The following is a 27,986-nucleotide window of genomic DNA, read 5'->3' as shown; positions in this document are numbered from 1 at the left end:
CTGCAGTGGCTTCCTCCCGCCGCGCATCCATTCCCCATTGCTATGGCGACCGCGGCCTCCGCACGGCGTCGTGACGTCATCACGCCCTCCCCGGGCGCCCGGGGCTGGCGAGGCCGCCCGCGTCACCCGGCGGCCAGCGGAGAGGGGAGCGGGGCGGAGCTCCGAGGCTCGCCGGAGGAGACTCGGCGGCCAGCCCGGGAACCGGGATAAAGCCGGCCGGCCGCCGCGGCGGAGGGGGGCGGGCTGGAGCGTGGCCCCGCGCTGGTCATCCGGGTTCCGGGGCCCGGCGGAGGCCGCGCCGGGAGCGAGAGGGAAGTGCGGCCGCCCTGGAACCTGGATATCGCGCGAGGCAAGCCGCGCGCGGGCGGGCGGGCTATGGCGCAGGCGGGTTGCGGGGCCGGCGCTGGTGGCTGGGCCCGGTGCATGGCGGTCTGTCGGCGGAGTCGCCCTCGGGGGCTGTCAGGTTGGTGGCCGCGGGAAGAGTGGGTCCACCGTGCCCCGAGGCGGGAGGCCGGGCGGACGCGGGGCCCCGGGAAGGTCCCGAACCCGTCGTGCCCACCCTCCTCGGGTCCTGGCCGGGCGGCTGGGCCTCCCTGGACGGCGGCCTGGCCCCACCCCCACCCAGGGTCCCTGCCCCTCCATTCCGCCCTGAGACTCCTCCCCCAGGACTCCCAAACCCCACCCCGAGACCGCGCCCGCCTCCACCCCTTCGCTCCCCCCCACGTCCGCCCACACACACCTCACCCACTGACCTTTGCCCTCACCAGGTGACCCCTGATTCATTGACTGCTAACCCCAGCCCTGCTCTGGACCCACCAGACCTCAGTTCTGACACCTCATCACACTACTCCAAGATCCCCCCTCGGTCCCTAGTGACCCCTTAAAGTGCCCTCTGCGGACATCCTGCAGACCTCTCCTGGCTACTGCAAACCACACTCCAGTAGTTTCCCATCCACTCGTCCACGTAACTCCCATCAGCTTCGCCCTGTAACACCACGTTCATCTTCACCCCAGTGACATCCCTCTTTGACCCCTCCCCCCCCCCAGCCTCCAGTGTCAATCAGCACATAAGTTAAGCCCCGACCGCCCCCACCGGGGTGGTGCTGAAGCCTGTACGAACACGAAGGATCAATTGAGGCATCAAAGGATTCTGGATTGAATGTGTAGTTCAACTTGAGGTTTTATCATGTTGGGCTTTGGGGACCCGGGAGAGGTCCTTTCCTTACGCTGGACTTCCGGTTTCTGATCAATGTGATGATAAGATTGAGTTCGGTGATGCCAAATGTTTCTTCCAATTAAAGGTCTGCGATTCTTAGTCAAGTCAAAATAGCCAACATTTTTTTGTGTGTGTGCCCAGCCCCAGAAATGTAACGTCACCCAGGGCCCGCCTAACTTCACTGAACCGTTTTTCTTCGTTCCCGTGACCCTACGCTTAACTGGCCACACTCCTTCCCCTAGCTTGGGCTCTGTCAGTTTGTGATGCAGGGTAGCAGAGAGCTTCCTTCTGGGACGTTGACATCACAAGCCTGGCCCTGCGGCTGTGGCCCCTTTGGCATACCATGTAAAGCCTTTCTGACCCCTCAGTCTCCAACTCTGCCAAGGGAGGATGCTAAAATGCCTGCGGTAGCTAACCCAGGCAGAACACTCGGCACGGTTGCTGGCCCACGGCTATGGCAGTTGTTTTTAGTGAAGGTCTAACTGTCATGGCTGCTAGGGACTCCACAGACGACCGGCACATGGCCCGTAGTACTCACTGCCGCCGACATCTTGGCATTCCGGGCTGTCTCTGAGGAGGGCTCTTCACCTCTCACTTTTACCTTCCGCAGCTCCTTAGTTACATCCTCCCTCCCCCGGCCGTTACTCTCTGTCAGGCTTCATATAAATTAACTTTACCTCTCACAAGCTGGAAGTATGAGTTACATCTGTCACCACTCCCGCCTTTTCCCGGGAGCTCTCAGAAAACCCAGGCACTCCATTGTCTCTCATACATCCTGACTTCCTCGTTTCCCAAATTCTCCTAGGACCCTGGTTCCTTGCTTTCTAGTAATTCTTAAATTCAACATCTGCTCATTTAGTCACCCAAAAGGGTCTCTACTCCTCTTTGTCCTATGACTTAGCAACTTTTCTAACCTTGTTCATGACCTTTGAACTCTTATCCCATAAGAGTTCACCTTTGGGAGGGGCATACATCCTTATTTATTTATTTTTGGTTTTTTCAAGACAGGGTTTCTCTGTGTAGCCCTGGCTGTCCTGGAATGCACTCTGTAGGCCAGGCTGGCCTCGAACTCAGAGATGCAGCTGCCCCAGCCTCCTGAGAGTCGGGGGTAAAGGTGGCCTTTAATGGGAAGCTTTAAGGAAGTGAAGACCTGAAGATTAAAGCCATGCATTTTTTTAAAAGATTTGTTTATTTATTATGTATACAGTGCACATCATATCACATTATAGATGGTTGTGAGCCACCATGTGGTTGCTGGGAATTGAACTCAGCACCTCTGGAAGAGCAGTCAGTGCTCTTAACCTCTGAGGCATCTCTCCAGCCCCAACTCATGCATTTTTATTCTAGGCTTGGCGAAGATCAATAGTTCAAGAAAAATATAAGGCCCAGAGAGTAGGATAAATGGGGGTGGCATAACAAGCTCCAAATGTTCAGCTTCTTACCTGTGACCTGCATCTTTAAGGATGTTTTCTTCCCCTTGGGTAATGGGGACACCTATCACATGCTTCAGAGAAGATAAGACAGACCTTGGTTCTCATGCTGTCAAAATGCCACGTTTGGGGCATGTCCTGAACCCACTTATCCTTGACTCCTGCCATGCTAAGCCAGCGCTGTACTGCTGAGTTCGCTGTACCGCTGAGTTCGCTGTACCGCTGAGTTCGCTGTACCACTAAACTTGCTGTACCGCTGAGTTCGCTGTACCACTAAACTTGCTGAACCGCTAAGCCGTATTCCCAGCTCATGTGTCTGTACTTGCCTCCCAGCCCTCATTCAGAGATGTCACTGGTGCTACCCCCAGTCCACCCCTGGTGCGTACACATGCCGCTGTGTGCTAGCTAGCTCCTCCCGTAACTTCTGCCATCCCCAGCCCAGTGGCTCCACACACCTGTGCCCTCGCCCGCCCTTCTGCCCACACCCCTCCTGAGGCCCAGCATCTCACTGCCCACACCCCTCCTGAGGCCCAGCATCTCACTGCCCACACCCCTCCTGAGGCCCAGCATCTCACTGCCCACACCCCTCCTGAGGCCCAGCATCTCACTGCCCACACCCCTCCTGAGGCCCAGCATCTCACTGCCCACACCCCTCCTGAGGCCCAGCATCTCACTGCCCACACCCCTCCTGAGGCCCAGCATCTCACTGCCCACACCCCTCCTGAGGCCCAGCATCTCACTGCCCACACCCCTCCTGAGGCCCAGCATCTCACCCCACTCATTCTCATCCAGAATCCTTTCCAAACAGAAGTTGCCTTTCATTGCTTCCTCTCTGTGGCACAGGCCCCTCCCTCCCTCAGTTCTGTCAGGAAGCACCCTTACCACGGGTCTTGGTAACAAATGGATGATAGTGTATCTCCCCTCGCACCCAGCTCTGCTCTTGCTGGCTCTGTGGCTAAACCTCTTTTTTGTCCTGAGTAAGGAGTGAGCCCCAGGAGTAAGGAGAGAGCCCTTGGCAGTCCTTCCGGATGGATGTGGCTGTGTCTCCTGAACACACTCTTGTTCCTAGCCTCTTCCTCAAGTTGCTTCTCTGCAGACCCTGTGAGGCTGGAGTGTGTGGTCAGCCCCACCCCCACCGCCATTGAGTTAGTCCTGTTGTTCTCCAAGCCCTAGGCTCCCCCCAACACACACTGGAAGTAAATGCTACCTTTTTTTTTTTATACAGTGCACATTCGATCACATTATAGATGGTTGTGAGCCACCATGCAGGTGCTGGGAATTGAACTCGGGACCTCTGGAAGAACAGTCAGTGCTCTTAACCGCTGAGCCATCTCTCCAGTCCACAAATGCTACCTTAAAAAAACCAGGCCCATCAGTGTGTTGTTAGGGTCACCCACTTCTCAATCTTGGCCTCATAGCCACAGTCAGCAGAGTATAAAATGGCAGAGTCCCGTGGGTGGATGTCAGAAGGACCTCCCACTCCAGGCTGCTTTTATCTTTCGTAGGGTACAGGACATATTCTGCCTTGTGGGTGCTTTTCTCCACTGGCCACCCTCTCTCTGCCTTCCTTGAGAGCAGAGGCCTGCTCCTTTTATCTTCTGACAGCTTGATCCTCCCCTCTCCCCCCTTCAGTAGAAGGTAGTCAGCCCTTGCTTACTGCACTGAGCGGACTCTGAAATTCTGTGTCACCTACAAGCAAGTAAAACACGCCATGTGGCTGTGTCCTTCCCAGAGCCCCCTGTGAGCGTGCTGACAGGTCACGTGCTGCAGAACATACGTGGCCTCTTTGCTGAGCCGTCGCTGTGGTAAGGGAAGGGATAATAGTGCTGGGCTTCGGGTTTGTTTGCGTTTGGGGGGGTAAGCCCCAAAATGTTGGCTGCAGAGATGCTAGAGCCTAGGCGAGATGGCTCAGCAGGTAAAGAGCCCAGTGACCTCCATTTGATCCCCAGGGAGAAAGGGAGAACTGATCCCTACAAGTTGCCCTCTGACCTCCACACAAATGCCATGGCATGCTTGTGGATGCGGGTGCACACACACAGAAGAAATAAACAGTTAAAAGTGTGTAAGGGTCTGTTAGAGTCAAGAGTCTGCCTCCTATAGACTTGTTTTCAGGAAAATGGCTACATGAACTGCTAGGTAAGAGTTGGGGACAGGAAACCACGTTGCTAGCTAGCTGTTGGGGACTGTCAGGCCTGTGAGCAGTTTCAATACTGCTGTTCTACTTTTGTGTGTGTTGGAAATCTACAACAGGAGGTTGGTGGGGGGCACCAGCCAGATGAATGTGTACAAGTTTAGCCCTGTTCCTGGGGAAACACCTCTAGCCAAATGCTCCTCTGTTGCTCCCGGGGCAAACCGAGGCTGGTAGGCTATTTAGCCCTGACCTGTATCTGACCTCTTCTGTTGGTGAGAGATCAGATCACATTTAAAAATTAGCACTCCGCAGAGGTCTGCGCTGGCGGCCTGGGCCTGGCGCTATCCTAGCAAGGAGAACCTGTTGCCTGGCGCTGCCCTGCCACCTCCCCAGCTCAGGTGTGGGATCTGGTGAGAAACAGCTGGACTGGACCTGGAAAAAAGGTGAGGCAATGGGAGGGTACCCCAACCCCCTCCCAGGGTTAGGGAGACTAGACTCAGCAAGGATCGTCTCCTTCTGACCTTGCACGTCTTGAAGGCCTGGGTGTTCATTCACCGATCCATCCATTCATTCTAGAAGTATCTGATTGATATCTGCTGTGTGCACAGCACTCTTTTAGGTGCTGGGGATAGAGGACTGGGTTCACCTGTTGGGGAATAGTCAAGAGAGACAGACAAAAAGTTAAAAAAAACAAAACAAAACAATTGAAACCATTAAGTAGAGATGAGAGTGGCCCAGGGTTTTTGTTTTAGACACAATCAGCAAGGAGCTTGTTGCTGAAAAGGTGACATTTGAGCAAAGACCTGGAAGAAGTTAGGATGATATCTGAGGAAGTTTATTTTCATCACAGTAGACAAGCAAACTCAAAGGCCCTGAGGTAGAATAAGCCAGTATATTCCAAAAACACGAGGAGCAAGCAGGTACAGCTGCAGAGCCCAAACGGCTGCCATCTGACAAGGTGCAGGAGCTGTTGAGGGAGGAAGGGGACTGGGTCTCACAGGCCATCAGCCACCAGAACAGTCTAGGCAGATAAGTGACATGATTTGACCTTTGCTCTGAAAGGTCACTCTTAGCTGCTATGTTGAGAATAAGCTGTACTGGGGCAGAGTGGAAGGACAGGCATTGATGGGAGTGCTCCCACAGTGGGAACTGATGGGGTGCTCCCACAGTGGGAACTGATGGGCTGCTCCCGCAGTGGGAACTGATGGGGTGCTCCCGCAGTGGGGACTGATGGGGGGGCTCCTACAGTGGGGACTGATGGGGTGCTCCCACAGTGGGGACTGATGGGGTGCTCCCGCAGTGGGGACTGATGGGGTGCTCCCGCAGTGGGGACTGATGGGGTGCTCCCGCAGTGGGGACTGATGGGGTGCTCCCACAGTGGGGACTGATGGGGTGCTCCCGCAGTGGGGACTGATGGTGCTCCCGCAGTGGGGACTGATGGGGTGCTCCCACAGTGGGGACTGATGGGGTGCTCCCACAGTGGGGACTGATGGGGTGCTCCCGCAGTGGGGACTGATGAGGTGCTCCCGCAGTGGGGACTGATGGGGTGTTCCCGCAGTGGGGACTGATGGGGGGGCTCCTACAGTGGTCCAGAAAAGAAAAGTTGATGGCTTGGATCCAAAGTATAAGAGTAAGAGAAATTGTTGAATTGTGGACTTGCTTAAAAAGAGGTACCCGCAGAGGAATGGATTGACTGTGGCCAGGGCGACTGGAGGATGGAGAGTCAGACTGTGAGAAAGGAGATTAGGAACTTACCTTTTCCTTTTTTTTTCTACCTGAGCTCACTTAGCCCAGGCTGGGCCCCAACTTACTGTGTATCAGAGGATGACCTGAGCATTCAGTACTCCATGGTCTCAGAACCTGCTGAGGGGTGGAACTGCAGACCTGGTCCACATCCTCAGCCCCAGGGTTCACTTGTTTTCTTTTAATATTGGAATACACTGTTTTGTTTTGTCTTGCTCTTTCTCTGAGACAGGGTTTCTCTGCGTAGCCCTGGCTGTCCTGGAATAAGCATGTTACTTGTGAGAGATTTTTGGACAGCAAGGTAGAGTTGTTTCTAAGCAGCTCACGATGCAAATCTCTGGGACCTTGCTCTCTGCTCTCCCAGCGCCAGGCAACAGATGCATGGAGAAGGGAAACTAGAAGGTTAGGGGTCTGTCTGGGCTCTGCCACCAGGTAACTGTGTGACCCACGGTTCCTGACTTCCCTTCCAAACGACCGACTCAGGCTAGAAGGGAGCTGCCATGTTGACTCCACTGTGAGTGGTGGTGACGTTAAGGCTTAGAGTAAACAAGACTGCAAGTGCGTGGTGTAGTGGGCACACTTCAGTGGCTGCGAGATCTGCCCACGCCGTGTACTCCATAATAGCCAGGGAGCATGCTCCGTGTGTGATGGGCCAGTGCCACCTGAGGGTGTGCTTTTGGAGGCTGAACCTGCCCTCCTGGAACACGACAGATGAGCCATCATTAGCTTCACTACTAACAGGCGTGAGGATCCCCAGCGCCACAGAAAAGCGGTTGCAGTGTTTGCCTCTGTGGTTCCAGCACTAAGGAGTTGGAAACAGACAGGTCCTCAGCGCATGCTGACCATGTAGCCTAGCCAGTCAGTGAATTTCAGGTTCCCAAGAGACCCTGTCCCAAAAAGGGAGGTCCAGAGGGATCCAGGAAGACACTAATGTCAGCTTCCAGCCTCTGACCTCCACATGCACTCAGACACTTGTGCATACATGCACACGCACACACTCTCGTCTCTGTCTCTGTCTCTGCCTGCCTGCCCCTCTCTCTCTCTCTCTCTCTCTCTCTCTCTCTCTCTCTCTCTCTCTCTCTCTCTCTCTCCCAGGCTGGCTTTAAACTTAGAGATCTGCCTGCCTCTGCTTCCTAGGCTGGAATTAAAGGCATGCGCCACCATTGCCTGGCTGGGGGGGAGGGGGGTGGATGGGAATTTTTTAAACAAATAAAACTAAAGGCATGCTCTGCTACTCCCTAGTCCGTACCTCTTCTGATTTGCTTATTGGTTCAAATTTCCACTCAAAGTTAGTATAACCTTCCAGATTATTCTGGACTTTCCTGAACTAAAAGTGAGGGTAAGATCACCATGAGCCATGATCACCGTGTTGGGTGTTCATAAGTCTAGGTGTTAAAATCCACCTAGTGTAACTAAGTGGGTAGCTAAGATTTCGTCTTAGATGAACTGGGTTCTGTTCTGTGAGGATACGGCCTGCGTTCCTTGTCCTTTGGAACTCTGCCTGCTCGCTGTGACTAGCTCTCACCTGTACAGTTTCAGCAGCCACATAACCATGCAAGAAGGGGCTTACAGGTTAAAGGCAGGTGGCTACCAGTCAAGGCTCTCACCCCTTAGACTTGATGCCCCAAGACTCAGTGCACAGACCTGTAATCCCAGCTTCAGAAGGCACAGAAGTTCAAGGCCATCCTGGGCAACATAGACCGTATCTCAAGCAAAAGAAAGAAAGAAGAGGGAAGTCACAAGCTTTAGGATAGCACTCAGAGGCGGGAGCTGCTTCCAGGGTGTGACCCAGAGGCTTGAAGAGAGAGGGAGCAAGCCAGGCTCTTCAGCCTGCATTCAGGACCAGCAGGCAAAGGACTAGCCTGCTGGGCTAGGCGGCTGGTGGGGAGCACGGGCTCAGTTTTTGCTTGATGCTCTATTTAGACTAGTATGGGGCCCGGCCTGTAATCCCAGCACCCAGGAGGCAGAGGCAGGAGGATCTCTGTGAGTTCCAAGGCCAGCCTGGTCTACAAAGCAAGTCCAGAACAGCCAGGGCTACACAGAGAAATCATTAAAAAACTAGAAAAGAAAGGAAGGAAGAAAGAAAGTAAAAAGAAAAGACTCAGTACAGGAAGGAAGAGAAGAAGAAAGGTAAGAGAAAAAAGAAAAGGAAGAGTAGATTTGGGTTTCTTTAGGTCATTTTGGCTCCTAGCTTTTCCTCCTTCACCTCACCCCATCCCCTGTGGCTGACTGAGAAGGCTGGGGTGAGGCTGGGCTGCTTTGGGTCCTGGCAGTCCTGTACTCGCTGTCAGTAGGAAGTGTGGCCGCCCACGCCTCGGCCAGCCAGCCTACCTTTGGCATCTTGAGCAGATCACTTTATCCTCTAGTTTCAGTAGCTTCATCTGCAAGAGATTGTGTGCGCCTCCTCATAAAAGATCAGTGCCCGCCAGCACGTTGAGGAGTGCCTGGCATATATTCAGGTGTGTCTGTCATCAGTGTGTTACCCTGAGCAGCATGACAGGCCAGTGGGGCCAGCGGGTAAGGAGGCAGACAAAGAGGTAAACTAAGGCAAGAACCACACATTCCCTTAATGAGGACCTGAACTAAAAAGCACACCTCCCTTCTCAGAGCCTCCGTTCTGGGTTGCTTGCCATGTGCCAGCACTGTGCTGACTGACAGTACAGTAACCCTTACAGTAACCTAGGAAGCACTGTCATTGCTGACCCAGCTGTGGTAGCTGAGGCTCAGAGAGGGTCATTCATTTGCCGCAGGCTGCACAGCTTCTAAGAGATAGTGCCTGGTTTAGAATGAAGGCTATCTGACTGCAGAACTCCAGGGAGAGCAGACACCCAGAGTTAAACCGCCTGTCCCTGTAGGAACTACAAGCCCAGCTGTGGAAGCTGGAGGCCATTCTGCCTTTCAACCTGTGGTCGGTTTTGTATTTAGACCAAGTCTTATATGTGTCCTTATTTCTCACTGTAGTTATAGTAAAATGGGTTACAAAAAAAATCTCCCTCCGATCAAGAGGGTGGGAGTTGGGGGCTATAGAGGGGCCCGGGACAAGTCAGGACCAGAGACGGGAGCCAGGGCGGGTCACTTCCAGAGAACGTGGCTCAGGTGTCAGTTCCTGTGTGCTCTGCTCCATGGCAGCCTTAGACAACCGCTTTAAAATGTGTATATAGGCCAGTATTCCACAAGAGTAGTTTTTAGTGGCCTCAGGGTTTCTAACCCCCAGGAGAGTCTGCGCTTGGTAGCGTAGTAGAGAACTTGATTTCTCGTTCTGTACCAGATGGTGCGTGTGCAAATCCTCCTCTCACACTTAGTGGGCACAACTCATGTCTTAGGACTAAACTATGAACTAGAGAAAACAGGGCCAGCAAGATGGCTCCACGGGCAAAGGCCACCAGCCCTGACAACCCGCGTTCCGTCCCCAGAACCCATGTGGTGGAAGGAGAGAACCAGCTCCTTCAAGTTGTGCTCTGACCGCCACATGCCCATGTGCGCGTGCGCGCGTGTACATACACACACACACACACACACAAGATATAAGATGTCTTTAAACTAAGCAACATGATGGTGCCAGAGTGTAGAGTCTCCGATGCAGGTGGCGCATTCGGTGAGTGAGTTGTTCTAGTAAAGACGCCAGGCCTGGCATGGAGCATCACAGCAACATGTCACAGGTGGACTGTGGCCACAACGTGTCACAGGTGGACTGTGGCCACAACGTGTCACAGGTGGACTGTGGCCACAACGTGTCACAGGTAGACTGTGGTCACAACAAGATACTGACGTTCTCAGTCCTGGAGGCTGCCAAGGCCCTCACTTGTCACTTCTGGCCTCAAGCCACGTACATGTGCTGTGTGACATGTCAACACCCTCTGGGTACATTAGCGTGAAAACAATATCACCTGGGGCTTGTGAGATGATGGTAGGCAGGCTGGGAGAATCTCTATCAGGAGGCTCAAGATGGCTGTGTGGGTACAGGCACTTGTAGCCAAGACTGATAGCTGGGACCCACGTAGAGGAAGGCAGGTAGTTCCCTGCGGGTTGTCAATAAGTGTGAGGAAGGAAAATGCCTCTTTGAAGGAAGAAAGAGAGAGAGTCTTAACTAGAACAGATGCTGCAGGCTCCTGACAGGCCACAGTATGGGGTCCACGGCGGAGCCTGCTCCACATTGCTAGGGCGTAGGGATTTACTCCCATTACAGCGTACAGCATGCAGGCCTGGAGCAACCAGAGCCAGAGGAGCCCTGAGTGGGACACAGGTTACATGACAGCATGCTGAAGGAGGTGAGCCCTGCTCCCGGCCTCCCTGATTAAAGCCCTTCCTCTTCCTGGTGCTCACGGCCTGTTAGAAAGGAGGCCTGAGATAAGTAGGCTGGCTTTCAGGAGGAGAGTCCTTGGGTGACCCGCTGCTGGGTGGGTGGAGGCACTGTCCTTGGCATGGGGGTATTGTGAGTGCTGTTAGGGACTTATTCCTTGCGGGTGTCTACAGTGCCAGTGGCCTGACGGGTCCGAGCACACGGTAGATGATGAATGAGCAAAGTGTACCAGGCTGCCAGCTGGCTGAGCTCTAACAGGACACGAGTTTCAAAGGCTTTAGATCAGCAGAGTTTTACTTCATAAGCAGCTTGACTGCCATGGCTCTGTAGCCACCATTTAGAACTCCGTGTGTATATTTCACACACTTTCCACAGGAACCAACTTAGTTCTCTGAAAACGTGTCTGTGTGTCGTTGGCTGGCCTCATTAACTGCCCGCAGCCAGAGGAAGCTGTGAAACTTTTTGTTAATGTGACATTGTCCATTTTCTCAGCTTGGTGACCCAGAAGGAAATCTCTGAGCTCAGTGGTAGCCAGAAGCCAACTTCATGTCTGAAGGCACAAGTGGCAGTTTGTCATGGAAAGCTTGGGGCTGCAGACGGTGACCCTCAGTGATGGTACGGTAGCCTACGTCCAGCAAGCTGTCAAAGGTGAGTGTTGCTGAGGACCTCAGAACCCTGCCCCTTGGCCAGCCCTGCTCTCCTGCCTGCTGGCCCCACCCACTGCAGCCCGCTGTGCAGGGGAGGGTGTCTTCTGTGTGCACCTGATAAAAAGGGAACTCGTTAGAAGAACATCTGTGGTGAGGATGAGCAAGTGCTAGCCCAGGCCCGCCCCCACCCCCCACCCCCCACCCCCCCACCCCCGCTTTTAGACACCACCGTTCCAGTTCACGGTGCTTCCTGGACAGAGGCAGTTCACCTCTGAGTGAAGCACGTGTGGGCACCCGGCTACCGTCCTCAGTCTCTGCCACATACAGAGTACTCTGGGTGCAGCGGGCCACCCAGCATGCAGCTCATGTCTTAGTGTGTGACGCCAGTGGCCGCCACATCAACATTCCAGGTTCACAGAGAAATGGGAGTTGCATATAGGTAACAGATTCTTCTGTAGTGTATGTCCTCAAATCTTCATGCCCTTGTGCTTATAGCCATAGATTAAACACTAAAACAATCCGCCATAGTACTTAAGAACAGGTGGGGGGGGGGCGGTGCACACCTTTAGTCCTAGCATGTAGGAGGCAGAGGCAGGCGGATTTCTGTGAGTTTGAGGCCAGCCTGGTCTACAAAGTGAGTCCAGGACAGTCAAGGCTACACAGAGAAACCCTGTCTCAAAAAAACATAAATAAATAAATAAAATTTAAAAAGCATTAAGGACGATGAGGCATCCTCCATGCAGGCATGTGTTAGGGTTGGAATGTTTGCCTGGACTTTAGCCTGCACATTCCTTACCTAAAGCTTGGTAGGACTTCAAGCATTGCAGATTGTGAGTTTTCAGACTAGGAGTACTTGTACTGAGACTTTGTCCTTCGTGTGGAATTCAGACCTAGCTAAGAGTCGTGTGCTCCGTCTGGCATCCCAGCTCCTGTGTCAGGGAAGCTCAGATCAAGAAGGGAGGGTAGCCGGCAGGGTGCTGTTGGGTGCAGGGGCCTTAGAGAGGGGCGTCCTCCTTCCCAACGCTCTCAGACATCCTCATGCCATCTTGTCTTTTCTGAGCAGAACCACTGGCCCCTCCTGCCGTTCGCAGATTCTGTGAGCATTGCTGTCCTTAGACCACAGTGCTGCCCTCCTCGATGGCTAAGACAGCGTCCCTGCCGGCCTCACGGGCGCCTGTGTACTGATATCTCACTTAAAGAAGAAAGATTTCCCTTCTCTCTCTTCTCTTTTTCTCTCTTTTTTGTTTTGTTTTGTTTGTTTGTTTATTGAGGCAGTTTCTCTGTGTAGCTTTGGCTGTCTGGAACTCACTCTGTAGACCAGGCAGGCCTCGAACTCAGAACTACCTGCCTCTGCCTCCAGAGTGCTGGGATTGCATGCTTGGCCTAAAATTTTGCTTCTTGATGATGATGTGAGACCTCCCCTAAATGTTGTGCGTGAGCTCTTGAGGTAGTGGGGTTTCTGGGAGGCCTGTCACAAACTGTCTGTTGTATCCAGTGACTTCCTGTTAGTCCTGCCCTCGGGTGCAGTGTGTGAGAGAAAGAATGTAAGGTTCCTAGGTGGGGCCATGTTTGCTCCTTAGAATTCTGCTCATTCTCCTGCTTAGCTTTCAGAAGGCCAGTGAATAAGCACGGTTGGTAGCCAGGCACATGCCTATAATTCTGCATTCAGGAGGCTGTGGCTAGCCTGAGCTACAAAGTGGGACCCTTTTTCAAAGAGCAAACAACAAAAAAGTGAGGTGTCTGACCCCAGAAGCTACTGTTCTCAAATCTTCTCTTCTGAAGTTAAGTCTTTGCCTCCTCCAGCTCTGTTTATGTCTTTCTCCGTCATTCTCCAGTCTGTTTCCTCTCCTCTATCACACTGCAGTGTGCACGCGCACGTGTGTGTTCATGTACACATGCACACACATGCACACACACACAGTTTAAAAATTTCCTCCATCAAAGTAATTACTTTTTTACTTATAAATTCATTCTTATTAGCCGGGTGTGGTGGCGCACACCTTTAATCCCAGCACTCAGAAGGCAGAGGCAGGTGGATCGCTGTGAGTTCGAGGCCAGCCTGGTCTACAAAGTGAGTCTAGGACAGCCAGGGCTACGCAGAGAAACCCTGTCTCAAAAACAAAAACAAACAAATAAATAAATTTGGCATTACTCAACATCTTAGGACATGCACAATACTGTTTGCTAGAATGTCCCATGAATGGCCCTCCAGCCTCTTTCCCACCAGAGTCCCTGTTCCCCTCCAAAACCACGGGAGCGTGGTCTCCACTGGCCACTTCCTCTTGGCACCCCGGGCTTCTGACCTCCCACCGAACTGCACGTTAAGTTCTGCATAAGCAGCCGAAGCGTCTTCTCGCTGCCTCTCCAAACTACACAGTCCTCCCACCGAGAGGCCCCAGACTCAGACCCACGCTGTCAGGGCCCAGCCAGCAGCCCTCTCCTCTGGCATCTGTTTCTGTGTGAGTTGCTTCTGCTTTGCTGTGATGAGATGCTGCACAGAAATGACACGAAAGAGAGAAGAGTGACTGTGGCACGTGGGTTTAAGGCGGTCACGGTCATTTGGCCCCATGTGCTTAAGAGGAGACCATCATGGCAAACAGGGCCTTGTGGGTTGTGGGAGCCAGCAAACAGGAAGGAGGAAGTGAGGCAGGAAAGAGCCAAAGAAAAAAGAGCACACACACACCACGTGACCTCAGGGACCTACTTCTTCCAGTAGGCCCTTCTATAGTTTCCAGAACTTTCCAAAATAGGAGAGCATTTGCTCTTCAAGGTTATGAATAACTATAAAACTGATGAGCCACAACTGTGCTGTGTATAAACATGCCATATATAACAGAACCCCAAGAGGCTCCCCTTTAGGGGTGAGCTTGGGGGTTCCCCTAATGGGGAAATATCAGCAGATGACTGTGTCAGCAGAAGCCAGCTGGTGTTTCTCCGGACTTACAGGCCTCAAGTTCCTAAGTTGGAAACTTCTAAGGAAAGGAGCAAACACATCTCTTGCATGAACTGGAGCATCTACCCTCCTTTGAGGTCTCCATTTGCCTAGGTAGCAAATTCTGCGTCAGCATAGGCTACACGGCAAGATCCTGGCTCCAGAGACGCTTCAGATCAGGATGGAGGTGGGGCTTAAGAGAGATGCCTCAGAGGTTAAGAGCACTGGCTGCAGCCCGGCATTGGTGGCACACATCTTTATTTCCAGCACTTGGGAGGCAGAGACAGGTGGATTGCTGTGAGTTCGAGGCTAGCCTGGTCTACAAAGCAAGTCCAGATTAGTCAAGGCTACACAAAGAAACTCTGTCTCGAAAAACCAAAAAACAAAACAAAACAAAAAAAACCACTGGCTGTTCTTCCAAAGGTCCTGAGTTTAATTCCCAGCAACCGCATGGTGGCTCACAACCATCTGTAGTGAGATCTGGTGCCCTCTTCTGGTGTGCAGGTGTACATACAGACAAAACACTATAATAAATTTTTTTTAAAGATGGTGAAGATCACTTAAGGAAATGTGATCAAGTGACAGGTAAGACATAACACAGTAATCATCACACTTAGACTAGGCAGATGGCTCACTCATTTAGCACATAAACATGGGGACCAGTTCAACTGTCAGTACCCCATAAAAAGCTAAGTGCAGGGGCTGGAGAAATGGCTCAGTGGTTAAGAGTGCTGTCTGCTCTTCCAGAGGTCCTGAGTTCAGTTCCTAGCAACCACATGGTGGCTCACAACCATCTGTAATGAGATCTGATGCCCTCTTCTGACCTGCAGGTGTACATGCAGGCAGAGCACTGTATACATAATATATAAATCTTTTAAAAGCTAGGTACAAGCCAGGCGTGGTGGCATATGCCTTTAATCCCAACACTCGAGAGGCAGGGGCAGGTGGATCACTGTGAGTTCGAGGCCAGCCTGGTCTACAGAGCAAGTCCAGGACAGCCAAGGCTATACAGAGAAACTGTCTCAAAAAACAAAAACAAACAAACTGCCCATTGGACTTACTAGAGTGAACCCTGAAGCTTATGGGGGGCCAACCATGTACCTGGCGTGCTCCCAGTGAACTCAGCTCTCACAGTATGAGAAGATGAACAGGAAGCTGAGGCACAGGCTGAGTAAGTGGCCCAGGGTCACACAGTGAGTAAGGGCCTGGGCTCTACACTTGGGAGGTTGGCCCTGGCTCTAGAGCCCACTGTTCATGCCAAAGCTGCTTTGTTTGAGGCCCCAGGTTTGGGCTCACTGTTACAGGGGGAAATGAGGAAATACGTTTTAATTTAGTTAGTTTAGTCTGTCTCTGAATTTGTTAGCATTTGGGGTCGCCCCTGATGTCAGGACATTCTTCGTTCTCCCTTTAGCTCAATCTCAGCACCCCACTGTTAGGTTAGAGGTCTACGTCCTCACAGGCATGGCTAGAATAATTAAGGAGACTGCTCCTGGGGGGGCGGCGATTGGAAGGGACACCTACGGCTCCTTACTTCCGGGCAGGCTGGTTTGGTTTGGTTTTCCCTCAGAGCCTCCAGAATGAGGCTTAAGAGGTGGTGAATGAGGGAACACGGTGGGTGTTACCCATGCTTACCCAGGCAAGGATTCAGAGACTCAAGCAGGCGTCCTCTGAGGCAGGCATGCATGCCGTAGACCTTGGCCAGGCCTGGCCCACTTCTGTTTCCACCTCCCCAGGAGAGAAGCTGCTTGAAGGGCAGGTGATCCAGCTGGAGGACGGGACCACAGCCTACGTTCACCAGGTGACGATACAGAAAGGTGAGGGGCCCCAGCACCCCCCTGTGCTGAGGGAGGCCAGGCTGCCCCACGGAGGCCCGTCCCAGGCCACAAGAGGACGGCTGGCTTTGCTCTCTTTTCAGAGTCTTTCTCCTTTGAAGATGGTCAGCCTGTGCAGCTGGAGGATGGGAGCATGGCCTACATACACCACACACCCAAAGGTGGGCCGTGGTCCTCATGCTGTGGGGTAAGACAAGGGAACGGGAGAGGCTGGGGGTGAGCACACGCACCATGCTCACCTCAGACAGCCGTGCACCTGCTCCCCCTAAGAGGGCAGGGGAAAGAATCGTCCTAATCAGGCAGTGGCTCACACCTATACTCCCAGCACTTGGGAAACTGAGGCAGGATTTCCAGGAGTTCAAGGGCAGCGCTAGTGTGTTCTGGGCAAACCAGGGCTATGGAACGAGGCTGTCTCAGAGACCCACAAGAGCAAGGGTTTCACCATAATAGAGAGCAATCGCTTAGTCAAGTGCACACTAGGCACTGTGTTGGTGCTGGAGCATCACAGCAGAGCCCCGTCAGACAGGGCCCTCCTCAGCACAGGCTGGCCGTCAGGGAGGAGCTGGCTGCACACAGGGAGCAGACTCAGGGAGCCACTCACCAGGAGCCAGGCTGCTTTAGCTTCTCCACCTCCTCACCCCTTTTTTGCACAAGAAATTTTAAATGGCCCCAGACAGGTAGTTATGTAAAACTTCTATACAAATAAACAGCCACTGAGAATGAATCGAAAGGAAATGGACGGTTCCTGGGCTGGAGGGGTGAGAGCAGTTAGGACCCCTCACTGCTGCCTCCCAGCACCCACCGTCAGGCAGCGCCCACCGTCGGGCAGCGCCCACCATCGGGCAGCACCCACCGTCGGGCAGCACCCACCGTCGGGCAGCACCCAACCACCCCTCGCTCTAGTTCTAGAGGACCCAGTGTTCCCAGTGATGCACGCAAGCTCACGTAGGCACTTGTACATACACGTACAGGTTTGGTTTGGTTTGGTTTTCTTGGTTTTTGAAACAGGGTTTCTCTGTGTAGCTTTGGCTCTCCTGGACTTGCTTTGTAGACCAGGCTGGCCTCAAACTCATAACAGTCCTCCTGTCTCTGCCTCCCGAGTGCTGGGTCATACATTTTTAAGTCTTAAAAAAACCCAGTTCTTTGGCAGTTCTGATTTCACTGTTATTGAAGACAACTATTCAGATTTGCATACTGAGCTCTAGACTGAGTGTTTGGACCACAGGATGATTATGGGGGCGTGGTGTAGAACATGTTCAACATTTCAGTGGCTGGTATCGGTGATGATTATAGAGTGATACTAAGTGCCCCTCACACCATGCAGTGTGTGTGGAGTCATCTTAAAGGGGGCTGGAAATTCTGTCCTCGTCCCAAGCCAAAATTCACTGAGCAATTTTTATGAGGTTCAAATCAATTCAAACTACACTTTAAAAAAATCAAACTTATAACACAATGCAGTCCAAAAGTAAACTGATCCAATACTTCTTGAACAATGACAATAGAAAGACATTATATTAATTTTCTGTTAGACAATTGTGGTTCTGTAAGAGCAGGAATCTGCTAGTGATAGCTCAGGATCTGGTCGCAGTGTCTCAGACGCCATTCGTTGCCTTGTGTCTTGTGGCTGGAGAGCAGAACACGCGGTGTGTTGGTGTTCAGAACTGAGCCTGCAGTAAGGTCACGTGAGCAACACTAGCCACTCCCAGAAACACCTCAGATCCACTGCACGCTTTGTTTTGAATCTGTTTTCAGCCACTGCATATTCAGAAACGCTTGGTGATGCCCAGTTTTCCACAGGTCCCACATTCAGTTAAGTAGACCCATGTGGGGTCACTGTCCACAGTCTGAGCAGCTGCGAGCCAGGGGAAGAGCAATGGCTGGCCTCGGCACTCCAGCCAGGACCAGCCTGTGCAGGAGTGGGTGTGGGTGTGGGAGGTGACCTGAGAAGGAGGACATCCCAGCACGGCCCACCAGAACAAGGCCTGCGAGACGGGAACCAAGGCAGAGTGCGCCCTCTCTTCAGACTAGAGATTCGGGTGAACGGGTGGGGGCCGAGGAGAGGAGCCACTGGGCAGGAAGCTCCTGGGGTAACCTAGGTTGAGATGAGAATGGAGCCAACGAGTCCCACTCAGTGTCCTCGTGAGAGGAAGTCACCACAGTGGGCGTCCTGAAGAGACCGCACACTGAAAGCCCCTTGGTGTGCTCACCGCAAGTGGTCTAAAGTCAGGGTCTCAGCTGGGTCTCCCCTGTGTGGCATCAGGACTAACCTCGTGTGCCCTGTAGAGGGCTATGACCCCAGCGCCCTGGAAGCTGTCCAGCTGGAAGATGGCTCCACTGCCTACATCCATCATCCCGTGTCTGTGCCATCGGACAGCACCATCCTGGCTGTGCAGACAGAGGTGGGCTTGGAGGACATGGCAGCAGAGGATGAAGAAGGCTTCCGCACAGACACAGTGGTGGCCCTGGAGCAGTATGCAAGCAAGGTGAGCACCACCTCCTGGCGCTCTCAACCCCTACTTCTCTGGCTGAGTATAGTGGTCCATGCCTGGAATTCTAGCCGTTGGCGTGTGGAGACAGGAGCTTGACGCCATCGTGGACCACACAAGAGCCTATCTCAAACCAAAACCAAACACTGGACTCCACCTCTCTAGAGAGCACTGGACAGGCCTGTGCCTGGGCAGGACCAGGCTACCCTCGCCTCAGCCCCTCTACCCCAGCTCCCTCCCACTACTCGGAGACAGCTGTGCACTTACTTTGTCTATGCTGTCTGAGGAGGGAAGGCTGCTGTAAGGAAGGAACAGTGCTTCTGTGTGGCAGGAGTCCAGGCCCAGCCCCTTGTAGGCTGCCGCTGGCAATTCTCTGGCCTTTGGGAAAGCTCCGTCGGCGCCTTTTCATTATTTGCCCCTCTCCTGAAGTAAGGTGCTGTGTGTCTGTTGCTTCTCTGAGGTTTACTCAGTCACATGGGGAGATCAGCCCGGAAGGCAGGGAGCAGGCGTGTGCACCAGAACAGTTGGGATCCTTGGGACGTGAGGCCTGGTGAGAGGGGCCCTGGTTCTCCCAGTCTCTGCTGGACCTGTGGTTCTGCCTGCTGAGGACAGCAGCCCGTGAGCCATGGGTGTGCCTGCACAGTGGGCTGGACCCCAGAGCCTTGGATGGCTGGGGCAGAGTTGCCCAAATATTGCCTGCAGCCTGGGAGGGGTCAGTGTTCTAAGCTGTAGGAGAACAGAGGAAATTTTCATATCTCTTTAAAAGGAAGCACTGACCTTACCACATTCGGCCAACACCTCCCAAATGCGAGACAGAAAAAGACCCAAGCTTTAGTTAAAGCAAGAGCCTTGAGGTCAGTGCTGGCTCTGACGCTACCTGGTCCAGCCTTGGGTGAAGCCTCACAGATCCAAGTTGAGTGGGACCAGGTGATTTTAGAAATCACTTCAGCTCTGATGACACCAATCCCTCAACCACTGTGCTTGCTCCTCAGCACGATCTCCTACTGGGAGACTTGCTTTGCAGCCCAGCCTCCTAGGTGTGTGTGGTCAGTGGGGGTTCTAACTGAACCTAGCTCCACGCAGCCCTGCTCCCCACACACCCTGCTATCCAGGGGATATGGCTAGAGCCCTGTAACATGGACCCTCCCTCACCCGTCAGGGTGGCACCATGACTGCACGCCAGCCCCAACTCTCATATAGCATGCTTGCGTGTCAGTCTCTGTTTGCCTCAAATGTACTTTCTCACACACATCATTGTAGTGAGAATTCTGGAATTTTGGTTTTTTTAAAAACAGAGAAATAAAAAAGCCAGGTGTGGTGGCACATGCCTGTAATCCCAGCACTTGGGAGGCAGAGGCAGGTAGATCTCTGTGAGTTGGAGGCCAGCCTGGCCTAGAAAGCAAGTCCAGGACAGCCAGGACTTCTCAGTTACACAGAGAAACCTTGTCTTGAAAAAAACAAAACCAACCAAACAAACAAAAACAACACAGGAATATTATAAGAACATGTTTTCGCTTTAATGTCAGGTGTGGGGAATATGGGGCTGCTTTGGACAGCAGCTGACTGTGATTTGCCTCGTGCTCTAGCAGAGGCGTGGTTTTGCCAGCTGCAGATAGTTTCTGAAATTGTGTGACATTTGGAGTCCTGGGGACGTTTCAGAGGACACATGAATGCTAGGACCTCATAGGTGGGGTTGGTGGTTGGTCATTGGGGGAGGGGATCACAGTTTGTTTGTATTCATGCTCAAAGAAGAAACAAGACAGAAAGAAATTAGATTCAAGGATCTCTCTCTCTCCCCCTCTCTCGCATGTAGTGATATGGGGTGAGACGGGGGCAGGGAGTGAGGGGGATAGGGATAAAGGGTGGGAAAGAGAACTCACAAAGTAGCAAAGACAAGCTACACATTATATATTAATAAAAATAAGTTTTCAAAGAAGTTCCAGTTCTAAACACGTTGCTCAAGGGACTGGTGGGTTTTTGGCCACAAGTGCCATGCTGTGGGGTCTGATGGGAATGCTTGAACACTTGGCCCTCAGTTGGTGATGCTGTTTGGGGGACATTTGGAACATGCAGCAGGAAGAATGCCTCTAAGCATGGGCGTTGAGATGTAAAGCCTCATGCCACTTGCAGTTATTCTCCACTCTGTGCTCATGTGGGACACATGAGCTCTTCGCATCCCTGCTCCTGCCCGTGCTGTCTTAGTCTGTTCACTGGGTCTCAGGCTACAAGCTGAGCTTATCTCCTCCCTTCTCACCCCTCAGGGAGTGCACAGAGGGACACCAGGGTCTTTTCCCTCAGGGAGTGCACAGAGGGACACCAGGGTCTTTTCCCTCAGGGAGTGCACAGAGGGACACCAGGGACTTTTCCCTCAGGTTCTGCATGACAGCCAAGCTCCCCATAATGGCAAAGGGCAGCAAGTTGGAGACAGAGCTTTCCGCTGTGGCTACAAGGGTTGTGGGCGCCTCTACACCACTGCCCATCACTTAAAGGTAAGGGCTGGCAGGCAGCCTTTAGCCCTGTCCTCTTCTCTGCCTGGCTCTACCCTCATGTCCCCTGGGACAACAGTGTGGGAGGGAAGAGGACCCAAGAACTTAGCCCAGCCCCATCCCACACTGAGTTACAGGTTTGCTTTTCCTCACAGGTACATGAACGAGCTCACACAGGTGACCGCCCGTACAGGTGTGACTTCCCCAGCTGTGGAAAGGCCTTTGCAACAGGTAACTTAGCTGGATGAAGACAAGCTTGGCTTCCAGTTGTGGGCAAAGGGCTCTAGATCCACTTGGGATCCTCGTCAAAGGCAACGAGGCCTGGGCGCAGGTAGAGCAGTCATTCTCTCGTGTCAGCTCTGGTAGCCACCGGCTGTGGGCCCCTCAGGGCTGTGGCCTCTCTGCCTTTGTTTCCTCTGTGAAACAAGGACGTTAGGCCCTGCTGCTCTAAGCTTCCTGAGTCTCATGTTCTGGAGTGTCTCCATCTGGCCTGGGAAAGTGTCACAGGGCACCGCGGGCTTTTCCTGGGCAGGGTGGGACAGAAGCCGTCCTGGGCCCCTGGAGCCTCACTTAGGATAGAGAGCCGTCAGGAACGCGGTCCCATTGGCAGCTTGCTTTAAATCCCACCACATGTGGACAGGCTACGGGCTAAAGAGTCACGTCCGTACTCACACGGGTGAGAAACCATACAAGTGCCCAGAGGAGCTGTGCAGCAAAGCCTTCAAGACCTCAGGAGACCTGCAGAAGCACGTCCGGACCCACACAGGTCAGCGGGACGCCACCCCATCCACAGGGCCGCACTCTGCCCAGCTACCAGAGCCATCCCTCAAATTCCTATCTGCACAGGTGAACGCCCGTTCCGGTGCCCTTTTGAGGGCTGTGGCCGCTCCTTCACCACATCGAACATCCGCAAGGTGCACGTGCGCACCCACACAGGCGAGCGGCCCTACACCTGCCCCGAGCCCCACTGTGGCCGCGGCTTCACCAGTGCCACCAACTACAAGAACCACGTGCGCATCCATACAGGTGGGCCAGCTGGCATGTGAGGGCCGCCCTCCCCCGCCCCCGCCCCCTCCCCACACCACATGCTTATCCATACAGGTGGGCCAGCTGGCATGTGAGGGCCACCCTCCCCCGCCCCCGCCCCCTCCCCACACCACATGCTTATCCATACAGGTGGGCCAGCTGGCATGTGAGGGCCGCCCTCCCCCGCCCCCTTCCCACACCACATGCTTATCCATACAGGTGGGCCAGCTGGCATGTGAGGGCCGCCCTCCCCCGCCCCCTTCCCACACCACATGCTTATCCATACAGGTGGGCCAGCTGGCATGTGAGGGCCGCCCTCCCCCGCCCCCTTCCCACACCACATGCTTATCCATACAGGCGGGCCAGCTGGCATGTGAGGGCCGCCCTCCCCCGCCCCCTTCCCACACCACATGCTTATCCATACAGGCGGGCCAGCTGGCGTGTGAGGGCCACCCTCCCCCGCCCCCTTCCCACACCACATGCTTATCCATACAGGTGGGCCAGCTGGCATGTGAGGGCCGCCCTCCCCCGCCCCCTTCCCACACCACATGCTTATCCATACAGGTGGGCCAGCTGGCGTGTGAGGGCCACCCTCCCCCGCCCCCTTCCCACACCACATGCTTATCCATACAGGTGGGCCAGCTGGCGTGTGAGGGCCACCCTCCCCCACACCCCTCTTATGTAGACTTCTGATCTGGGCCACCTGTCAGCCCCAGCCCTTCTCTGCTGGCCACTCCAGGCTGGGCTGGGGTGGGTACCCCAGATGGCTGTCTGCAGTTCCCCGTTGGTAGTTGGGTCTAGTCTTCAGGTCTTGCCCCCCCCCCAATAGAGTTGGACAGCTCCTAGCCACACTTCAATACCCCTCTGAGGTCTCCCCGTCCACTGAGCTCTTGACGGAGGCCAGGGTCTGAAGAACCAGAGTGAAATGTCACCTTCCTCTCCTCCGCGCATCTACCGTGCATATGACTCTTGTGTCCTTACCCTGTCCAGCTTCATGTCGCTTCTCAACCATGTGCCTCATTTCTCCCATCCCGACACTTCATCTCTGCCCCACTACCCTTTCTTCTTCCCACACCCCACCATCCAGCGCCCCACCTCGCTCTGCGTCTCTAAGCCTGGCCTTACTCTTTCTACCTTGTTTCTGGGTGCAGAGGCCCCACTCTCGTGCCCTCCTGTCTTCCACAGGCCATCTCCCCAACTCCTGCCACGCAGTCTCAGTTCTCAGCCCCTGTCCTTTCCCTTGGCTTCCCCCTTGCCAGCCCCAGTTCCCACCCCCCTCACAGCCCAGTGTCCCCAGGGGAGAAGCCATACGTCTGCACGGTGCCAGGCTGCGGAAAGCGCTTCACCGAGTACTCCAGCCTGTACAAACACCACGTGGTGCACACGCACTGCAAGCCCTATACATGCAGCAGCTGTGGCAAGACCTACCGGCAGACCTCCACCCTGGCCATGCACAAGCGCAGCACGCACGGGGAGCTGGAGGCCACCGAGGAGAGCGAGCAGGCCCTGTATGAGCAGCAGCAGCTGGAGGGTAAGGGGGCAGAAAGTGGGGAGGGGCCACTGGGCCGCTCCCGGCGGCAGCTGGCAGCGAGTGACAGCCCAGGCTCTCCTCTCCTAGCTGCTTCTGCTGCTGAGGAAAGCCCACCACCCAAACGAGCCCACATTGCTTACCTTTCGGAAGTGAAGGAAGAGAGCAATGGCATCCAAACCCAAGTAGCCATGGTGACGGAGGAGGATGGGGCCCCTCAGGTTGCTCTGATCACTCAGGACGGTACCCAGCAGGTAGAGGCCCTGGGGATGGGTGGAGCAACTTCAGAGTGGCCCCTGATGTTCTCACTTCAGAGAGCTGTAGCTGAGGGGACTGATGTGTCACCCAAGCCCTGCTCCTCTCAGCCTCCTCATCTGAATGGCATGCATGTGCTCAAGAGGGTCTCGTCAGTGTTTGATGAGGTACGGCAGCCAGGAGTCTGCCAGTGTCGCCGGCCACACCTCACTGTCGTGTGCATCTTCCTTCCAGACTGATCAGGAAGATGAGATAAATGGCGACCCTGACTGCGTGCTGCAGGTTACAGAGGCAGATTAATGGGGACTAGACGTGTGTCAGAGGATTGTCCTTACTGCTCTCTGTGGCTGTGGCCCTGTGCTGTGTGCCTGTCCCCCAGCCCAGCACTCTTCTCCCTGTGACCAGAAGCTGACTGTAGCTTATCTAAGGGCAGCAGGTGGACCTCCCTGGTGCTCCAGCCTAATTCTCTCCTGTCGGCAGGTCAGCCTGTCCCCGGAAGACCTGCAGGCCCTGGGGAATGCCATCAGTGTGGTGGCGCAGCATGGAAATACCACCCTCACCATCCCCAGTCACCAGGATGAGCTGGCCACATCTGGCACACACACGGTCACCATGGTCAGCGCCGATGGCACCCAGACTCAGCCCGTATGATCAGGCAGTTTGCTCTTTCTCTGATCCCTTCCCACGGTGGGCGTTAAATGTACAGACCAAAGCAACCGTGACTTCTCATGGCACAAAGTCACCACGAAAAGTCTCCCTGCTAGGCCTCATCGTATGGGCCTGGAATTGTAGCTACTGGGAAGCTAAGGCGGGGTGGGAGTGGGGGGGGTTGGGGGGCACAAGTTTAAGGTCAGTCTGGGCAACTTAGTGAGACCCTGTCTCATACTAAAGCAAGAAAGGTGTGGGATATAGCTCAGTAGCAGAGTTACTGTCTGTATACGTGAAGTTCTAGACTCAGTTCCCGTCTCCCTCCCCAAATTTTAAAGTTCCCCCTCAAAAGCCAGGAATGGTGATTCACACCTGTAATCCCAGCACTCGGGAGGCGTAGGCAGTGGATCACTGAGTTGAAGGCCAGCCTGGTCTACAGAGTGAGTCCAGGACAGCCAGGGCTACACAGAGAAACCCTGTCTCAACAACAACAACAAAACCAAAACCACAACCCTTCTGCAGACATCTCCAGACAGTGTGCAGGCCAGGCATGGTGGCCTGCAGCCACTCGGGCCTACGACAGTTCAGGCTCAGGCTAGGTGAGTTGCCTCAGAAACTACACAGGCACAAAAGGCGGAGGGAAGTAGCTGGCCTTGTCTGCCTGCCTTACTATGCACAGGGCCAAGCTCCAGAAAATCCTGCAGACTAAAGAAAAACTCCAACCTGATGACTTCTGAACCCCAGACCACTTAGTCTGACCTCCATAATGTCCTCTGGTCCCTTCTGTGTGGCTCCCAGCCTCTGGGGAGAGGATAGGAGCTGCAGGTGGGTGGAAGGTCTTCTGCTTCTGGGTCTGCAGGTCACAATCATTACCTCTGGGACCTTGGTGACTGAGGAGTCAAGCATGGCGTCTCTTCACCATCAGCAGGTGGCGCTGTTGGCCACAGCCAACGGAACCCACATCGCAGTGCAGGTGGGTAGGAGGAGGAAATGGGGTTCCTGACCAAAAAGGCAGTGGGGCCAGGTGGACTAGGTGCAGATCTGGTGAAGGAGATCCTCCCCGCCTGCACCCACGCGTCACAGAGGCGCAGAGGGGACTCCCTTTGCCTTGGGGGTGACTGAGGCAGCGGCCTGTGGTTGAAGCCTTTTCTGCTTGAGTCTTTCTCTTCACTCGGGAGATAAGGAAGCTGGAACACACTCTGTAAGGACTTTCCAGTGGAGCCTGTGCCCTACCCTGCTGTACCTAATAGGACTTCTGGTTTTGTTTTGGGGTTGGTTTGTTGGTTTGTTTTATGGCCATACCCCCCAACCCCCAAGACAGGGTTCCTCTGTGTGATAGCCCTGGCTGTCCAAACCTCTCCTAGTAGACCAGGCTGACCTTGAACTCACAGTGATCTGCCTGGCTGCCTGCCCAAGTGCTGGGATTACAGGCATGCACCACTGCGCCTGGCATAATAGAACTCTTTATCAGGAGTTCCCCTATTAGAGCCCTAATAAGATCAGGTGAGGCCAGGCAGTGGTAGTGGTGGTGGCAGCTGTGGTAGCGCAGGCCTTTAATCCTAGCGTTCGGGAGGCAGAGACAGGAAGAGCTCTGTGAGTTTGAGGCCAGCCTGGTCTACAGATCAAGTTCTAGGACAGCATGGGTGGTCACACAGAGAAACTCTGTTTTGGGAAAAACAAAAACAAGAAAAGAGCAGGTGCACTGCTCACACCTCTAGGGACAGAAAGGAAGATCTTACACTGCTCCCTCCTGCACCTGTTCACAGCTGGAGGAACAGCAGACGCTGGAGGAGGCCATAAGTGTAGCTACTGTGGCCATGCAGCAAGGGGCTGTGACCCTGGAAACCACCAGCAGCGGCTGCTGAGCCCAAGAGGACCGGCTCCCATGCCATGCTGGAGAAGGTGCGCGCTCATAGGCAGCCCTGCCTCCTGGGGCCCTGGCTGTGGCTGACCCCAAGATGGCGGCCACTTGGGCCTCTAGGGTGAGAAGGCAACAGGAAAATGGCCTCTGGAGGGAAGGACTGTGGGCCGTACCCAAGATGAGCACCAGGCAGCGGGCACTGGTGCCGAAGACATCCAGCTTGGTTACCAGGCTGCCCCAGACACCTGTTTCCTCCCTTGGGAGAACATTCTTCAGGCTTCTGTCTACTCCCTTTCTCAGGGAGAGGAGGACTAGGTGGACAAGGACAGGCCTCCACCCTGACTGGTCACCAGGGAAAAGGCCAACAGCTCTTCAGCCCCGTGCCTCCCAGCAATAACCATCTCCCAGGGCATGCCTCGCCACTTGGCATCAGGGACTTCCTGCCACCACAGTCAGAGTTCATTCCTCAGGGGCCTGTGGCTGGAGTAACGGTGTCTGCACCATGGCTCCCCAGTGGCTCCTCACTTGTCTGTGGCAGAGAGACAGAGAGTGGCCTGCACCTAGACTGCTGGGGGCTGGGCTCCATTTGTTTTGTGGTTTGGTTTTTTTAATTCTATTTTGATAATTATTTTTCTCCTGCTCTGGGTGGTGGTGGCAAACGAGGGAATGAGTATTTAATAAAAGTTGCAAGTTTCCACGTGGGCTCCTCCGTCATTTCAGTGCTGGGCCCTGGTGGCAGGCCTGGCCGAGATGCATCCTGCCTCCCTAGCACAGCCCAGCAGCTAGGCAGCACTCCACAGCTCCAGGCAGGAGGTCACCTGGGAGAGGTGAGCCTCAAGAGCGGCTGGTAGCTTCTGCCCACACCTACGCCAACAGAGCCAGCAAACCTTGGGGATGCTTGTGCTGAGAGAACTCTGCGGCTCCTGCTTTGCTCTCCCTGAATGGAGCCTGAGCCTTTCCTCTCCAGGCACCCCCACCACACACAAAGCCCCGGGTGAGCGCATTGCAGGGAACCTCACCAAGGTTCTACTGCTCCGGTCCTCCAGCGCTGGCATCCCAGCTCTGTGGCCCAGGTAAGGGGGCAGGACATCCACACCCATGGTGTGGGATTTCAAAGACATCGAGAAGGCCGGAGCAGCCACAATGGGACAGACACTGGCTGCACCTCATGGAGAACAGCTGTGAGTCTGGCCACAGATGTGTTGGAACGTTATAGGAACTGGGGTGCCTTCCCCCCTTCCCAGCCCTCTATTTGAGGCTTTAGTGGTCGCCAGCCCATTCCTGCCACCTGAGGACAGAGCCAGAACATCAAGGGCCAAGTGTACTCCCCTAGACCCCCACCAGGTACCCAGGAAGCTCACAGCTGCTATTGGCTGTTTGGGGACTTTTGTTAGTTTGTTTCTGAGACAGAATTGTGCTTTGTAGCCTGGATGCCTCAAACTCAACCTAAGCTCTAGAAACTTCA

At 54.2% G+C, this 27,986-nt stretch overlaps 1 protein-coding gene across 2 annotated transcripts; it reads left to right on the top strand.

The window, feature by feature from the left end:
• Nucleotides 1–77: 77 nt before the first annotated feature.
• Nucleotides 78–27,218, top strand: ZNF76 (zinc finger protein 76). 2 transcript variants are annotated; one of them, XM_084753173.1, is made up of 14 exons: nt 78–349; nt 11,313–11,468; nt 16,133–16,213; nt 16,315–16,392; nt 18,515–18,714; nt 21,090–21,206; nt 21,359–21,434; nt 21,844–21,969; nt 22,050–22,229; nt 23,527–23,760; nt 23,848–24,011; nt 24,493–24,657; nt 25,520–25,633; nt 26,427–27,218. In XM_084753173.1, the coding sequence occupies exons 2-14, from the start codon at nt 11,396–11,398 to the stop codon at nt 26,523–26,525; spliced, it is 1,707 nt and encodes a 568-aa protein (XP_084609299.1). In that variant the 5' UTR covers nt 78–349; nt 11,313–11,395; the 3' UTR covers nt 26,526–27,218. The 2 variants fall into 2 exon arrangements, with proteins under 2 accessions (XP_084609299.1, XP_084609298.1); XM_084753172.1 differs by having other exon boundaries at nt 78–463.
• Nucleotides 27,219–27,986: the final 768 nt, after the last annotated feature.

Source organism: Acomys minous (assembly GCF_964271855.1).
Source record: "Acomys minous genome assembly, chromosome: 13".
Taxonomy (NCBI): Eukaryota; Metazoa; Chordata; class Mammalia; order Rodentia; family Muridae; genus Acomys; species Acomys minous.
The sequence above is the reverse complement of the archived record's forward strand: the minus strand, read 5'-3'. Positions and strand labels throughout refer to the sequence as shown.

Bases quoted from the DNA above. Each gene is read 5' to 3' on its own strand.
- ZNF76 (XM_084753173.1), top strand. From the start codon at position 11,396: ATGGAAAGCTTGGGGCTGCAGACGGTGACCCTCAGTGATGGTACGGTA. The intron at 21,207-21,358 runs GTAAGGGCTGGC...TTTTCCTCACAG, and splicing joins CCACTGCCCATCACTTAAAG to GTACATGAACGAGCTCACAC. The intron at 22,230-23,526 runs GTGGGCCAGCTG...CAGTGTCCCCAG, and splicing joins CCACGTGCGCATCCATACAG to GGGAGAAGCCATACGTCTGC.